Source organism: Schistocerca piceifrons, chromosome 2 (genome assembly GCF_021461385.2).
Source record: "Schistocerca piceifrons isolate TAMUIC-IGC-003096 chromosome 2, iqSchPice1.1, whole genome shotgun sequence".
In the NCBI taxonomy this organism is placed as follows: Eukaryota; Metazoa; Arthropoda; class Insecta; order Orthoptera; family Acrididae; genus Schistocerca; species Schistocerca piceifrons.
The window spans coordinates 779,943,793-779,961,845 of record NC_060139.1 but is presented as its reverse complement, the minus strand read 5'-3'; the positions used below and the strand labels follow the sequence as shown (position 1 = coordinate 779,961,845).

Genomic DNA, 18,053 nt, shown 5'->3' with positions numbered 1-18,053 from the left:
ATACGTAAACAGGTTGTCCACAACAACACTAGTCCAGGCGTTCATTTTCATGATACGCAATTTAACTAAGAAACGGACCGTGTAGTAAATGCAACGATGACCATTTCCAGCAACTTGTATACGTAATACTTCTCATGTTCACTTACGTGATTAGCTCTTCTTGCGTCAAATTTATTAATATTTTCTGATCAAGTTTCATTTTGGCGACCCTGTAGATTGTCATGTTGGTGATCGGGCGTGTCAGAGCTGTAGCGGTAGGAAATCAGAAGTAGTGCCACGTCTCAGTTCTGAGTAGAGCTCCAAGGAGTTGTAGTTCGAAATATCAGTCGTGTTCCTGAGGAGTCATCAATTTTTGCAAGTGCATTTCTTTCTTGTACCTACATTCATATGTTTGTATACTGTTAAAATATTGAATCTCGAGTACTGTATGTGTTAAGTGTATTAGTTAATTACAGGTTACCATGTCGAGCACTTCACAGAAACACAGGAACTTTGTTGCTGAACCTATGGGAAACAAACCTGTAACTGAGTTAGCAGGAGTCGGAGAAGCAATAGGCGGCAGATTTCAGAGAATGGGCTATGACAAGGTAAAGTTAATTTAGACTGGTATTGGAATAGGTTTGCTTCTTAACCTCTACTCGGAATTTAGGAAATGTTACGGAGTGGGCTTAGGGTTGCCAGATGTCGCAGTTTTGCTGGACAGTCCCCATTTCAGCTTAATGAAATCGGTGTCCCGAAAAATACTTTCGGGGCGGCAGTTTGCCCTGGATTTCGGAACTCAGAGAAATTATCTAATATTATCAATTTTTTCTCCAAATTCTATCGTTGATCTGTGTGTCGACTCCCGGCTGTTAAGCTAAACAACGAAAGGTGTCATTGCCTCAGTTTACGAAGTCTGTAAAGGAGTATTAGTACGCGGGAAAGCTGCGAAGTTTCCATTATTGTCTTTTCTCTCAGTCTAATTTAAGCTTTACAACATCGTGGTTCTCAGATTCTCTGTCTGACTCGTATCGTGGTTAATTTGTTATTAAACTGTTTATTTCACGTGAAGAAAATTCTAAAGAGTAAGTATTCATTTGAAGAGAAATATCCAGAAGAATGGTTCTTCATGAAACTAGGGAGAAGTGACTATGAAATAGAATGTCTTATTTGTTACATTCCCACTGCACATACGGTAAGAGCAGATAGTATCATTCAGCATAAGTTAAATGTTTACTCTGCTTGTAGTTTTAAAAATTGACAGTTATTTTGTTTCAAATTCATTTAAACAGGGTAAATTACAGTAGTAACAGAAACAGAATTAGCACTCGGGTATTTATAAGAATAGAATACTGGGGAAATGGCGTTATCTACGCCGAGCACAGACTTCAGTTGAAGCCAGTCTCCGTTTAAGCAGCGTTAAACCTACCTTCATATCGTTGATGCATTGAATTGACAGGTTTGAGTATGTAATTCGAAACAGTATACTTTCGTGAATGTATAATGATAATCAGGCAATTGAAAACTAAATTTTTTAATGCCGATTCTCACTCAACAAGCAAGATGTACATCGTGGCAAAACAGCTGATCGTTTTATTCCTATTTAAAGTGAGGTCGAAGTGTCAGCAATACTAACTCAGATTATACACAAAAAAGACCTTTTTAATCATCTCTCTACCAGATATACTATTAATATGATTTTCGGCACTGAGGCGACGGTTTCTATGTGGTCAAGGCAGTATTGCTGCAGATTCCAGAAGAAGCGTTTGAATGAACAGTTCTGAGTATGTGGTTTGAAATGGTGTGCTTTCGTTTGTGAATACGCGCGTCATACATTTTTAACGCCATTTACCGACCGAGCGAGGTGGCGCAGTGGTAGCACAATGGACTCTCATTCGGGAGGACGACGGTTCAAGCCCGGGATTTCCCTAAATCGCTTCAGGCAAATGCCGGGATGGTTCCTTTTAAAGGGCACGGCCGATTTCCTTCTCCACTCTTCCCTAACCCGAGCTTGTGCTCCGTCTCTAATGACCTCGTTGTCGACGGAACGTTAAACACTAATTTCCCCCACACCTCCTTTAACGCCATTAGCCGAGCATGGGATGCATCGCGGCGAAACAGCCGGTCATTTTGTTCCTGGTTTAAGTAAAATCGAAATTTCAACAGTAGTAGGTCGCAGTATACACAAAACAAGACCGTTTTAATCATTTCTCGGTCAGATATATTGAATTTTGGCATTGCGCTGACGGACGGTTTCTGTTAGGAACAAAGCGAAATTGTATGAAAATTATCGGTTTACCTTCCATACCAAGAAGTTTTCTTTCTGAAGTAAATTTTATGGCAATATCACATAAATTCTTTTTGTTTTTGCTGTGGGTGTTTTTTTAAGCACCATCAGTGTATAGGCCATTTTTCTTCAGTTTTGGATAGGCCTAATCAGGATAAGAATTTCAGTTACAATTTTAATTGAACTTTAAACCTACTATGGCATATATATTTAGCTATTATGTGTATGAAAATTAAATTTGAAGTTATAAGGCAGCTACAGAAATAGGCCACTTTCTTTAGTTTTGCATTGTTAGAAATACACACATTAGTATATTTTTCTTAATGTTTATAGGTGATCGTATGGTCGGCAATGAAATCTGTAAAAATAATTGCTGAAGTGTGCACTTAGATAATCATTTTATTTACAAAAACAAATAGATCCAGTACTTTGTCACCATATCTTTATTTCACATTCCATGACAAAATTTTTCCAGCTGCAGAAATACAATTTTTAGCATAATTTCAAGCCACATTCAAACATCATACTGGTATATTAACCAATGACCTTTGTATCTAAAAGAAAGTATTTTATTCAGTTTCACAATACATTAAATTGGAAGCCAACTATCAGCTTTTTAACTGTTTTAAATTTATCATGCAATGGTAATTGCAAGATATTCCCACAAAATAAATGCAAAACTTTTAAAATTATGTATGCAAGTCATTACACTGGAAGTAAATGACATTACTAAACTTATACCACTAAACCAGTACAAGTGTTACAAAGATAATAAAATACAATAAATACTATGAGACAAATTGACCTTTACAATATACAAATTCCACAATGGTGCAGAGTAAAATCTTAATCATTTACTGCTCATGTAGGTGGATTATACGAGGCATGGCCTACTCCTCAACAGGATGGGGAAGTGTAAACTGGTTGGGCTAATAGCAGGAAACATGAGAGGGAGTGGTAATATACCAGTGGTCATAGGTGTTGGAGCAGCACCTTTTTTTAGGGTAGGTAGGACAGAACAAAGTCAAGTTCTGAGAGAAATAAAGATCGGAGCAAACCTTCAGTTTGAGAAAGAAATCAAACAGCATAATCCTGGCATATTGGATCAGCGAACACAGCTGTTGTTTAAAAATTTACAGCAATCAGCAGAAATTTTATTTCCACCAGATTTCATCTTGGTAAATGTGGAATGCCAACTATCTTTAGTGTGCATCAAAATATTCAAGGGCTTAGAAGTAAAATTAAGAACTACTTATGTGAATTGATGAATTAGTCATCGAACCCAGTTGATATAATCTGCCTCTCTGAACATCATGTGACCACTGTTCTAGATATGTTAAACCTTAAAGAATTTGTTAGCCTCTTACTTATCTAGACAAAATATGGAGACAGGAAGAGTTGCCACATTTGTTAAAAACAGTTTTAAATTTAAGAATATTGACAGTAATAAATTTTGATTAGAGCAGCACTTAGAAGCATGACTGTGCAACAGAGATAGAATTTCATAACATGTCCTTTATAATAGTAGCCATATACAGAGTACCTTCAGGAAATTTCAATCTGTTTATAAACGATCTTGAAGATTTATTGTCTCATCTAAAATTAAAATAATAAAGTACTAGTGGTTGCTGGTGATTTTAATGTAGATGTCCTGAAAAACACTGTCAGTGAACAGTTACTAAAATCAGTTACATTGTCATTCCATTTAATTTTTACTCTAAATTTCCCAACTAGGGTATACAAATGTTCTAAGACTGCCATTGATAATATCTTTATAGACAATTCTAGGCAACTAAGCCACATTCCAAAATCAGAAGTAAATGGGCTATCTGACCATGACATGCAACACCTAACATTAAATTTTGAAAATTGTCAGGATAAAACATCTATCAGAACTGAGTCCAGAAGGCCAATAAAACAGTCAAAAACTGAGAAATTTAGGAGATTACTCAAAGAAATTAATTGGATGGATGTTTACAGCATCCAAGACACAAATAGAAAATACAAAACGTTCATTAATAAAGTTAGCACCTTATTTGAAAACTGTTTTTCCCTGAAGGTAACTCAAATGAAACAGAAGTCTATAAGAAACCATGAATCTCACAAAGGATAAAGATATCATGTGAGACAAATAGGAAACTCTATCTGATGTGTAAGGACACCTTTGATACCAGCACTATAGCTCATTACAAAAATTTCTACAAAATATTGAAGGAGGTTATCCATAAATCTAAACAACTGCATTATGAGAAGATAAATACACCAAGCAAAAATAAAAACAATATGGGATATAGTTAAGTCAGAGACAGATAGGACCAGAAATGAGGAGGAACAAATAATTCTAAAAATAAATGAAACCTTGGTAACAAACGCATGTTGTGTTGCAAACCATTTAAACAAGTATGTGTCCCTGTTACTGATAGCATGGGGTTGTCAGGTTCAGTAAATAATGCAATGGAATATCTGAGAAAAGTGCACACAAGCAATCTCAGTAAAATAGAATAGGCATTTACTTCACCCAAAGAAATAGAATCCATCATAAAGTCCTTGAAATCAAAGCATTCTAGTGGTTATGATAACATATCAACAAAGTTAATAAAAGAGTGTTCATCTGAGCTTAGTCATATCATAGGCCTAAAATATAAGACAGACTGAGGGGGCTTTTCCATTGAAAGTTATTCTAAAAACTTTATCATAAAAGTACAATGACACTTGACATGTGTAGACTTGCAGCTAACAAGAACTAATGTGGAGCACACATGAAGTAAAGATGTATTGAAAAAGTTGAAAATTACTGCATTAGTTTTTAGAGATTTAGTTGAGCCTTGTTTCCCTCTATTTTTATATATATATATAATAGAGGGAAACATTCCACGTGGGAAAAATATATCTAAAAAGAAAGATGATGAAACTTACCAAACAAAAGCGCTGGCAGGTCGATAGACACACAAACAAACACAAACATACACACAAAATTCTAGCTTTCGCAACCAATGGTTGCCTCGTCAGGAAAGAGGGAACTTCTCCTTCCCTCTTTCCTGACGAGGCAACCATTGGTTGCGAAAGCTAGAATTTTGTGTGTATGTTTGTGTTTGTTTGTGTGTCTATCGACCTGCCAGCGCTTTTGTTTGGTAAGTTTCATCATCTTTCTTTTTATATATATATATATATATATATATATATATATATATATATATATATATATATATTCCACGTGGGAAAAATTATATATAAAACCTAGGATGAGGTGACTTACCGAACGAAAGTGCTGGCAGGTCGATAGACACACAAACATACACACAAAATTCAAGCTTTCGCAACAAACTGTTGCCTCATCAGAAAAGAGGGAAGGAGAGGGAAAGACGGAAGGAAGTGGGTTTTAAGGGTGAGGGTAAGGAGTCATTCCAATCCCGGGAGCGGAAAGACTTACCTTAGGGGGAAAAGAGGACAGGTATATACTCGTGCGCACACACACACACACACATCCATCCACACATACAGACACAAGCAGACATATTTAAAGACAAAGAGTTTGGGTAGAGATGTCAGTCGAGGCAGAAGTGTAGAGGCAAAGAAGTTGTTGAAAGACGGGTGAGGTATGAGTGGCGGCAACTTGAAATTAGCGGAGATTGAGGCCTGGAGGATAACGAGAAGAGAGGATATACTGAAGGGCAAGTTCCCATCTCCGGAGTTCGGATAAGTTGGTGTTGGTGGGAAGTATCCAGATAACCCGGATGGTGTAACACTGTGCCAAGATGTGCTGGCTGTGCACCAAGGCATGTTTAGCCACAGGGTGATCCTCATTACCAACAAACACTGTCTGCCTGTGTCCATTCATGCGAATGGACAGTTTGTTGCTGGTCATTCCCACATAGAATGCATCACAGTGTAGGCAGGTCAGTTGGTAAATCACGTGGGTGCTTTCACACGTGTCTCTGCCTTTGATTGTGTACACTTTCCGGGTTACAGGACTGGAGTAGGTGGTGGTGGTGGGAGGGTGCATGGGACAGGTTTTGTATCGGGGGCGGTTACAAGGATAGGAGCCAGAGGGTAGGGAAGGTGGTTTGGGGATTTCATAGGGATGAACTAACAAGTTACGAAGGTTAGGTGGACGGCGGAAAGACACTCTTGGCGGAATGGGGAGGATTTCATGAAGGATGGATCTCATTTCAGGGCAGGATTTGAGGAAGTCGTATCCCTGCTGGAGAGCCACATTCAGAGTCTGGTCCAGTCCCAGAAAGTATCCTGTCACAAGTGGGGCACTTTTGTGGTTCTTCTGTGGGGGATTCTGGGTTTGAGGGGATGAGGAAGTGGCTCTGGTTATTTGCTTCTGTACCAGGTTGGGAGGGTAGTTGCGGGATGCGAAAGCTGTTGTCAGGTTGTTGGTGTAATGATTCAGGGATTCCGGACTGGAGCAGATTCGTTTGCCACGAAGACCTAGGCTGTAGGGAAGGGACCGTTTGATGTGGAATGGGTGGCAGCTGTCATAATGGAGGTACTGTTGCTTGTTGGTGGGTTTGATGTGGACGGACGTGTGAAGTTGGCCATTGGACAGGTGGAGGTCAACGTCAAGGAAAGTGGCATGGGATTTGGAGTAGGACCAGGTGAATCTGATGGAACCAAAGGAGTTGAGGTTGGAGAGGAAATTCTGGAGTTCTTCTTCACTGTGAGTCCAGATCATGAAGATGTCATCAATAAATCTGTACCAAACTTTGGGTTGGCAGACTTGGGTAACCAAGGCGGCTTCCTCTAAGCAACCCATGAATAGGTTGGCGTACGAGGGGGCCATCCTGGTACCCATGGCTGTTCCCTTTAATTGTTGGTATGTCTGGCCTTCAAAAGTGAAGAAGTTGTGGGTCAGGATGAAGCTGGCTAAGGTAATGAGGAAAGAGGTTTTAGGTAGGGTGGCAGGTGATCGGCGTGAAAGGAAATGCTCCATCGCAGCGAGGCCCTGGACGTGTGGAATATTTGTGTATAAGGAAGTGGCATCAATGGTTACAAGGATGGTTTCCGGGGGTAACAGATTGGGTAAGGATTCCAGGCGTTCAAGGAAGTGGTTGGTGTCGTTGATGAAGGATGGGAGACTGCATGTAATGGGTTGAAGGTGTTGATCTACGAAACATACTCCCGACGATCAAGTACCACGGTCGTGGAACCCTTGTCCGCCGGAAGAATGACGATGGATCGGTCAGCCTTCAGATCACGGATAGCCTGGGCTTTAGCAGTGGTGATGTTGGGTGTAGGATTAAGGTTTTTTAAGAAGGATTGAGATGCAAGGCTGGAAGTCAGAAATTCCTGGAAGGTTTGGAGAGGGTGATTTTGAGGAAGAGGAGGTGGGTCCCGCTGTGACGGAGGATGGAACTGTTCCAGACAGGGTTCAATTTGGATGGTGTCTTGGGGAGTTGGATCATTAGGAGTAGGATTAGGATCATTTTTCTTCGTGGCAAAGTGATATTTCCAGCAGAGAGTACGAGTGTAGGACAGTAAATCTTTGACGAGGGCTGTTTGGTTGAATCTGGGAGTGGGGCTGAAGGTGAGGCCTTTGGATAGGACAGAGGTTTCGGATTGGGAGAGAGGTTTGGAGGAAAGGTTAACTACTGAATTAGGGTGTTGTGGTTCCAGATTGTGTTGATCGGAATTTTGAGGTTTTGGAGGGAGTGGAGCTGGAAGTGGGAGATTGAGTAGATGGGAGAGACTGGGTTTGTGTGCAATGAGAGGAGGTTGAGGTTTGCTGGAAAGGTTGTGAAGGGTGAGTGAGTTGCCTTTCCGGAGGTGGGAAATCAGGAGGTTGGATAGTTTTTTGAGGTGGAGGGTGGCATGCTGTTCTAATTTACGGTTGGCCTGTAGGAGGATGCTCTGAACAGCCGGTGTGGATGTGGGAGAGGAAGGATTAAGGACTTTTATTAAGGATAGGAGTTGACGGGTGTGTTCATTGGCTGAGTTGATGTGTAGGTGAAGGATTAGGTGGGTGAGGGCAATGGATTGTTCAGTTTGGAACTGGTATAGGGACTGATGGAAGGAAGGGTTGCAGCCAGAGATGGGAACTTTAAGTGTGAGGCCTTTGGGGGTAGTGCCAAATGTCAGACAAGCCTGAGAAAATAGAATATGGGAGCGTAATCTGGCTAGGGGGAAGGCATGTTTGCGGAGGGAATGTAAATAAAACTTAATGGGGTCGTTGTTGGGGTGTTGTGAGGGTGACATTGTATTAGAAGGTGGAAAGTGTAACATGAGATGAAATGAAAATGAAAAATAAAAATATATGGGGAGAGATAAAGGTGAACTGGAAAGTAACTGGAGATCTGGAATGAAAAAAGGCGAAAAGGTGTTGGTTACAGCTGGGCTATGTAGGACTCGGGTTGGTAGACAACGATGTGCATAAAGGTTAGGTGGTTGTGTTGCCGCCAAAACATGTAAAAGGACGGAGAAATTCGGGAAAATTTCGAAAAAACTGCGTGTAGTATATTAAAAGGAGTGGTTTTGTGGTGGCAGATTATGAAAATGAGGCTAACAATTGTCTGACGAAGAAATAATGACGTTAAAACCTGTGGGAAGTGGCTAAAAATTATAAGTGATGTGGGAAAAACGGAAATGGAAATAAAGCGAAAGTTATTAGAACTGGCCGAAATGGTTGTTTAAAAGGTGAAAGGAACTGTTTGTGAACTAGAAACGGTGGATATTATAGTGGCGGTAGTGCTGAAAGTGGCAAAAAAAAAAAAAATTGGTTATGGTTTGGAAGTGGGTTACATATTATTGAGTATATATAGGCGGGATAAAATAGTATAGCAGATTACGGTAAAAAGGAGAAGGTGAATACAAAGTGAAACTACTGGCAAAAACAGAAAGAGGAAAATAAGACGACAGAAAAGATTTCGAAATACAACAGTGACAATAACAAACGGAATTGTTGGATTCAAATGAATGATATCAATATAATAGAGGGAAACATTCCACGTGGGAAAAATTATATATAAAAACAAAGATGAGGTGACTTACCGAACGAAAGCCCTGGCAGGTCGATAGACACACAAACAAACACAAACATACACACAAAATTCAAGCTTTCGCAACAAACTGTTGCCTCATCAGGTAAGAGGGAAGGAGAGGGAAAGACAGAAGGAAGTGGGTTTTAAGGGTGAGGGTAAGGAGTCATTCCAATCCCGGGAGCGGAAAGACTTACCTTAGGGGGAAAAAAGGACAGGTATACACTCGCACACACACACACACACACACACACACACACACACACACACACACACATACACACATATATCCATCCGCACATACACAGACACAAGCAGACATATTTAAAGACAAAGAGTTTGGGTAGAGATGTCAGTCAAGGCAGAAGTGTAGAGGCAAAGAAGTTGTTGAAAGACAGGTGAGGTATGAGTGGCGGCAACTTGAAATTAGCGGAGATTGAGGCCTGGAGGATAACGAGAAGAGGATATACTGAAGGGCAAGTTCCCATCTCCGGAGTTTGGATAGGTTGGTGTTGGTGGGAAGTATCCAGATAACCCGGACGGTGTAACACTGTGCCAAGATGTGCTGGCTGTGCACCAAGGCATGTTCAGCCACAGGGTGATCCTCATTACCAACAAACACTGTCTGCCTGTGTCCATTCATGCGAATGGACAGTTTGTTGCTGGTCATTCCCACATAGAATGCATCACAGTGTAGGCAGGTCAGTTGGTAAATCACGTGGGTGCTTTCACACGAGAGCGAGAGAGAGAGAGAGAGAGAGAGAGAAGGAAACATTCCACGTGGGGAAAAAAAAATATATCTAAATACAAAGATGATGTGACTTACCGAACGAAAGCACTGGCACATCGATAGACAAACAAACATACAAACAAAATTCTAGCTTTAGCAACCAACGGTTGCTTCGTCAGGAAAGAGGGAAGGAGAGGGAAAGACGAAAGGATTTCAAAAGGACGGGTACACACACACACACACACACACACACACACACACACACACACCCATCCATGTGTGGATGGATATGTGTGTGTGTGCGCGCGCGAGTGTATACCCGTCCTTTTTTTCCCCCTAAGGTAAGTCTTTCAGCTCCCGGGATTGGAATGACTCCTTACCCTCTCCCTTAAAACCCAAATCCTTTCGTCTTTCCCTCTCCTTCCCTCTTTCCTGACTAGGCAACCGTTGGTTGCGAAAGCTAGAATTTTGTGTGTCTGTTTGTGTTTGTGTGTCTGTTTGTGTTTGTGTGTCTATCGACGTGCCAGCGCTATATATATGTATATATATCTCTATGTGTGTGTGTGTGTGTGTGTGTGTGTGTGTGTGTGTGTGTGTGTGTATACACGTGTACAGGTGTACAGTACCTAAATGACAAAATGTCTGCTTGTGTCTGTGTATGTGTGGATGGATATGTGTGTGTGTGCGAGTGTATACCTGTCCTTTTTTCCCCCTAAGGTAAGTCTTTCCGCTCCCGGGATTGGAATGACTCCTTACCCTCTCCCTTAAAACCCATATCCTTTTGTCATCCCTTCTCCTTCCCTCTTTCCTGACGAGGCAACCATTGGTTGCGAAAGCTAGAATTTTGTGTGTATGTTTGTGTTTGTTTGTGTGTCTATCGACCTGCCAGCGCTTTTGTTTGGTAAGTTTCATCATCTTTCTTTTTAGATATATTTTTCCCACGTGGAATGTTTCCCTCTATTATATTCATATATAAACAATACTAATAGTATGAATATATACAATACATCATTTGTTTCTATTAAAAAATTCGTCAATGGAGTAGGAGTTGGCCACTAGTAAGTCTTTCAGGCTCCTTTTAAACTGATCTTTATTTGTAACTAAATTTTTTATGTTTGCTGGCAAATTATTGAAGATGAGTGTTCCTGAGTAGTGGACCCCTTTTTGAACTAAAGTAAGTGCTTTTAAGTCCTTGTGCAGATCATTTTTGTTCCTGGTATTGTATGTATGAACTGAGCACAGTAGGCTTCATGTCATTTAGGGACTGTACACAATCATAGGAAAGTTTGTAGAAAGCTGCACAAAACCAAATAGGAAAAGTTTACGTATGCCAACCGATTCACAACACCTTTGTACAGTAGTTTTTTAACCCTAACCTTTTTTCCATTATCCATACATATTGCTAACAATCAGAGTACAATGGCTTTGAAGAAAGCAGGGAAATCTTCAAACAAGCACTGGGCACACATGCAGGAACACATAAGATTAAAAATTTTGAAAGAATTATTTTTAGTCACAATATTCACTCCCTGTATTAGCTCAAAACTACTCAGTACAGATACATTGGATACCAACACGACATGAATAATAGCCAAACTTAAAATTTCAAAAAGTGCACAACACTCTGAAACATTACAATAATTTAAGTAACATATTGTGAAACTTACATTCTGCATGTATGACGCAAATGATGAGAAAATGCATGGCATTGCACCGTTCTCTGATATGAACGCATGACAATGATGTTCAATCAACGTAAACTTTGCAAAAATGATCAGAAAATATTCTGCTATATACAAATGGTTTTGCAATATTTTCATTGTAATGCCTTGATCCACAAGCTTCTTTTTCATTGTCATGTGGGATCCTATAAACAATTTGAAGTCACTTAGTCAAACTGTATAGTACATATTGCAACCATAAATATTAATTTAGCTAATGTACTTATCTGTGAAAAGTAACATCTGACTTCCCAGCTTTATTGCTTCAGCCTTAAGCAACACTAATTTATTATTATCTTTTGAAAAGCAGCACAGCAGTATCAACACCTCATCAAGATTCAGCAATATGGCAGACACAGATGGAGAGCAGGATTCACTTTTTCAGCGTAATGGCATTTCACTGTTTTCTAACCACCTTGTCTGCTATCATACAGTGGAAAATCCAGGATGGAATGTAACAATATTATGGAAGGAAAGTTGCTGCTCACTATATAGCAGAGATGCTGAGTCGCAGATAGGCACAACAAAGAGTTTCACACTTAAAGCTTTTGGTCAATGGCCTTTGTCAACAACAACACCACACACACACACACACACACACACACACACACACACACAAACTGCAGTCTGAGATAGCTGCAACCACACTTCGAGCAGCAGCACCAGTGTGTGATGGGAGTGGCAACTGGGTGGGGGTAAGGAAGAGGCTGGGGCGGGGAGGAGGGCAGTTAGTATGGTGGGGATGGCAGGGAGTGAAATGCTAGGCAGAGGGCTGGGGAGGGGGGGGGGGGGGGGGGGGAGAGTAGCAGAAACACAGAGAGAGGGAAAAAAGAGGACTGGCAGTGGTGGTGGAATGACAGCTGTGTAGTGCTGGCATGGGAGTAGGGAGGGGCTGGATGGGTGAGGACAGCGACTAACGAAGATTGAGGTCAGGAGGGTTACGGGAACGTAGGATGTATTGCAGGGAAAGTTGGTGCATATGTGTGTCTATTGTTGACAAAAGACCATTGGCCGAAAGCTTTAAGTGTGAAACACTTTTTGTTGAGCCTATCTGCGACTCAGCATCTCCGCTATATGGTGAGTAGCAACTTTCTTTCTCATAGTATTGTCTGCAATCATGTCGTTTAACATGTTACATCCTTGAAATCAGTGGACTGTACTCCCAGCTACTAAGCTAACTTTTTAATGATTCCGACTTTAAGCAGAATAAAATCAACACAATTGTGAAATCCGTGTTAGAGCACAACACCGTCAAACAAAGTGCGATGATCTTTCAAAGGTCCATTATTTTGGCATAGCCGAAGACTGTAATAGGCTAATCACAAAGCTGTAAAAACGTTTCCATTAATTAAATTGAATACTGCTTGGTGACGTCGTGGCTGCGTGGCTTGTAAGAAAAATATATAAATGGGGCAGAGATGAATGGGGTATCATTCTAGCAACAATATGGGTCTCAGACAGGTAAATTCACTGACATAAGCGACTTTGACTGGTGGCAGATTGTTACGGTGTCAGCCTGATGCCCGGAAACGCATCTTGGAAACTGTGAAGGAGGTCAGTTGTTTGCATGGTTCTGTTGTGAGCCGCTATAGAAAGTGGGACAATGCTACAGTCAGGTGATAAAGTATTGGATGTCCACTCCTCATCACAGAACATGGAGATTGGAGACTTACCTGCTTTGTAAAATGACATAGATGCCTGCAGCAAGTTGTGGCTTGATCTGACGACAAGAGTACAATGCTAGTGTGAGATCACATGGTTCAGCTCACATTATGGAACATGGGTTGGCAGACAACCTCTATGTAGCCTTTTCCTATGTTGGCCAAATGACATCATTACAATTAGAGTAGGTAGAGGATCACTGAAATTGGACTGTGGATCTTTGGTAACATTGCACCTGGCTAGACAAATCATGTTTCTTGTTACACCAGATTGTTGGTTTTGTTTGGATATCATGTCATTCAGGAGAATGGCTGCTTGGAATATGCATTGTTCCATGAATGAAGGCCAGTGGGGGCAGAATTATTCAATGGGAGGCATTTTCCAGAGCTTGTAATCAAGGCACAATGACAATTGTGGATTGTGAGCATTATTGTGGTCCATCTGCACCTCTTCATACTTGATGTCTTTCCCAGCAGCAGCAACAGCATCATCCAGCAGTATTACTGTTCACGTGACAACGCCAAAATTGTGCTATAATTGTTTGTGGAGCATAGTGGTGAAATCATTGTGTCTCCTGGCCATGAAATTTGCCTGAGTTGAACCTGATGGAAGTATCTGGGATGCTATTGGATGCTAGCCCAGTGTCCCCAAACAGTCAACCTGTAATTTACAGAAATTGTGTGACCTGTGCATAGACATTTATTGCCATATTCTGTATCTCTGGCAGCCTAACAAGGACTTGTCAGATCCATGCCATGCAGAATTTGAAAGGTGGACCAATGCTCAGTTAAGCAGGTGATCATGATGTTGTGGCTTATCAGTGTATTAACATAGGCTAAATCAATGTCCTGTTTCTCAAGCACTTTTGATATGGGATTTGTTGAAACAGAGTTAGAAATCTCAAAATGTATCAATCCTATGCAAAGCGATATGTTGTACTCAGTTCTCCATTCTTTAGTATTGTTCACTACTAGCATTTGGTCCATTGTGCTGTGCTATAATTTCTTCAGAAGGCAGCATGTTTGTCCACTTGATTAGTAATCTCTTTTTTGTGTGAGAGGTCTCTCCTTTCTGGTTATGCAAAACAATTACATTAGTGTTTCAGATTTGAGGAACTGTTCATCCTCCAAAGATATTCTACAAATAATTTTGTCAAGCACCATTTCCTCCAGGAACCTCTTCCTTTCTCTGTACTGCGAATGGCTTTATACACCTCAACTGGTATTACCTTCAGAATGTCACTTTTTTACATTGTTAAGTACACTATGTGATCAAAAGTATCTGGACACCTGGCTGAAAATGACTTAAAAGTTTGTGGCGCCCTCCATCAGGCAGCTGGAATTCAGTATGGTGTTGGCCCACCCTTAGCCTTGATGGTAGCTTCCACTTTCGCAGGTATACATTCAATCGGGTGCTGGAAAGGGTTTCTGGGGGAATGGCAGCCCATTCTTCATGGAGTGCTGCGCTGAGGGGAGGTATCGATGTCAGTCGGTGAAGCCTGGCATGAAGTCGGCGTTCCAAAACATCCCAAAGGTGTTCCGTGGGATCCAGGTCAGGACTGTGCAGGCCAGTCTATTACAGGGATGCAGGCCCGTCTATTACAAGGATGTTGTTGTGTAACCACTCCACCACAGGCCATACATTATGAACAGGTGCTCGATCATGTTGAAAGATGCAATCGCCATCCCCAAATTGCTCTTCAACAGTGGGAAGCAAGAACTTGCTTAAAATGTCACTGTAGGCCTGTGCTGTGATTGTGCCACACAGAACAACAAGGAGTGCAAGCCCCCTCCATGAAAAACACGACCACACCATAACACCACTGCCTCCGAATTTTACTGTTGGCCGTACACATGCTGACAGATGACGTTCACTGGGCATTTGCCATACCCACACCCTGCCATTGGATCACCACATTGTGTACCATGATTTGTCACCCCACAATGTTTTTCCACTGTTCAATAGTCCAATGTTTACGCTCTTTACACCAGGCGAGGCGTCATTTGGCATTTACCGGCATGATGTGTGGCTTATGAGCAGCCGCTCAACCATGAAATAAAAGTTTTCTTACCTCCCGTCTGTCATAGTACTTGCAGTGGATCCTGATGTAGTTTGGAATTCCTGTGTGACGATCTGGATAGATGTCTACCTATTACGCATTACGACCCTCTTCAACTGTTGGCGGTCTCTGTCAGTCAACAGATGAGGTTGGCCTGTATGCTTTTGTGCTGTACATGTCTCTTCACGTTTCCACTTCACTATCACATTGGAAACAGTGGACCTAGGGACGTTTAGGAGTGTGGAAATCTCATGTACAGACATATGACACAAGTGAGACCCAATCACCTGACCACATTCGAAGTCTGTGAGTTCCATGGAGTGCCCAATTCTGCTCTCTTCATGATGTCTAATTACTACTGAGGTTGCTGATATGGAGTACCTGGCAGTTGGTGGCAGCACAATGCACCTAATATGAAAAACATATGTTTTTGAGGGTGTCTGGATACTTTTAATCACATAGTGTATCTGTCTTTCTGATTTATTTCAATGCAGACTAGAACAAAAATCTTTGAATGCTTATGCTGGTTATCTTCATACTCATCCTATTTTGTAACATTTTTGATTTACCATATCTGTAGTGGATGCTTTGTTAAATTTGAGATTTTCTTTTCATTCCTTACTTTCGGTACTTTTCCTTTTTGTGTAGGTATCTTTAATAATTGATCCTTCCATCTATATCCTATCATATTTGTTATGTAAGATGCTGCTGTTGCTGCTTAATTTAATGTTCTAGGGCTTCCTGATCATAAATTAATTATTGTAATTTGTATTTCTGTTTTTTTTACATGATGGATTTATTTCCTTTTATCATTTCCTTATATGGGGAAATGGTTAGGTGTTGGTAAATGAATTGGAGCAAATAATTCCTGTGGCCATAAAAACTTCTTTCACTGATGTACTCTATTGCATTTATATTGGTCCACTTGTCTTTGTTGGTAGAGAGAGTAAGAAGTCAAAATATTTTGCTGCTAGTGGTCTAACAGAATTAAATAAATACATCAACAGCCAGGTCCCAAGGTGAATGTCACCAAATTTCAATTATTGGCTTTCAGGAAAGACAATTCTGAACACATCAATGTAAATAATGTGCATAACATCTTGGCAACAGAAACTTGCAGCTGGGAATTTCTGGATGTATACATTGATGAAAATCTGCAGTGAATAAACACATTAATTTTGTATGTGGAAAAGTCAGTGGTGGCTTGTATCTTCTTAGCTAGCTCACAAAGATAGTTCCTATCCAAACATGTTATGGAACAGTTTACCCTTTACTTGAGTATAGGTTTGAATTATGGGGCTGGGCAACTCCACTTGAAAAGAATACTGCTGTTACAGAGAAGAACACTAATGCTTATACACAGGATAGGCCATATGCCATATGGAATCGTGTCCTGTAGTGTTCATGCTGCACAACTACTTAACAATATCTTTGAATGATAAAACATCACCCATTGGGGTCTTTAGGATCTTCTCTGAATTACCGAAGGTATTTGATTGTGTCAGTTATAATGTTCTATTAGAGAAATTAAGTTTTTATTGATTACATAGTTCAGCAAATATTTGGTTAAGCTTATAGTTAAGAAATAGAACACAGAAAGTTACCTTAGACTGTTTGAGTAGTACAGAGAGGGATGTCACATCATCTGCATTGAGAGAAATTACAGTGGGAGTCCCACAAAGTTCGATCATGGTCTCGCTTCTGTTCCTGCTTTATGTTAATGATCTGTCATTTTGTTTGACTCAGGATGCAGACTAGTCCTGTTCGCAGATGATACCAACATTATTGTGAAGTCAAGCAGAGTAGCAGCAGCTGAGAAATAGTAAATGATGTTTTTGTAAATGTTACTGAATGGTTTTGCACAAATGGGCTAGCTTTAAACTTTGAAAAAAATGTAGTTCACCAAGTTTTGTACTATCAAAAATGCCCCTCCTCCTGTCAACCTAGTAGACCAACAAGAAGTAATATGCAAGGTGGATAATTGTTTTTGGGTGCACATATTGATGAAAACTTAAACTGGAAAAACTGTATAGCACATCTTCTAAAACATTTGGATTCAGTTGCTTTTGCTATAAGAGTACCTGCCTACTTTGGGGATATATATATATCACTAAGTTAATATATTTTTGCATATTTTCATGCATTAATATCTTAAGGGAATGTATTAAGGAGTAACTTCTCACATAGGCAAAAAATATTCATTGCACAAAAAAAGGAATTGAAATTATGTGTGGCATTCACATACTTACATCTTGCAGGTATCTGTTTAGGCAGCTGGGAGTTTTAACCACAGCCCCACAGTAAATTTATTAACTTACACAATTTGTTATCAACAATTCATGTAAATTTGAGTCTAACAGAGATATTCACAAGTACAACACTAGATGGAGAAATGATCTGCATTAGCTTTTAATGAATCTGTCTTTGGTGCAAAAAGGGGTGACAATTTACCCATGGAAATAAAATGTATGACAGATGGCAGAAGTGTTTTCAAATGTAGAACACTGAAGGTTCACCTTAACAAATACTTCTAACCATAGAGGAATTCTTGAATAGAGAGAATCATTTAATTAAAAATACTGTAAAATGACTGTATGCAGCCATATAAATATTTTTTTATTTAGTTGTATATAAG

The 18,053-nt window shown here is 40.2% G+C and overlaps 1 protein-coding gene across 3 annotated transcripts in view; it reads left to right on the top strand.

Moving 5' to 3' along the window:
* The first annotated feature begins 202 nt into the window (after nt 1–202).
* LOC124776471 (barrier-to-autointegration factor-like) overlaps nt 203–18,053 on the top strand; it is a 29,702-nt gene continuing 11,851 nt past the window's right edge. The window contains exons 1-2 of one of the 3 annotated variants that reach the window (XM_047251484.1): nt 203–358; nt 456–587. In XM_047251484.1, coding sequence (XP_047107440.1) covers nt 462–587 — 126 coding nt within the window. In that variant the 5' untranslated portion in view covers nt 203–358; nt 456–461. Of the gene's footprint in view, nt 359–445; nt 588–18,053 lie in introns of all 3 variants that reach the window. The other 2 variants (XM_047251483.1, XM_047251485.1) reach the window with 2 other exon arrangements.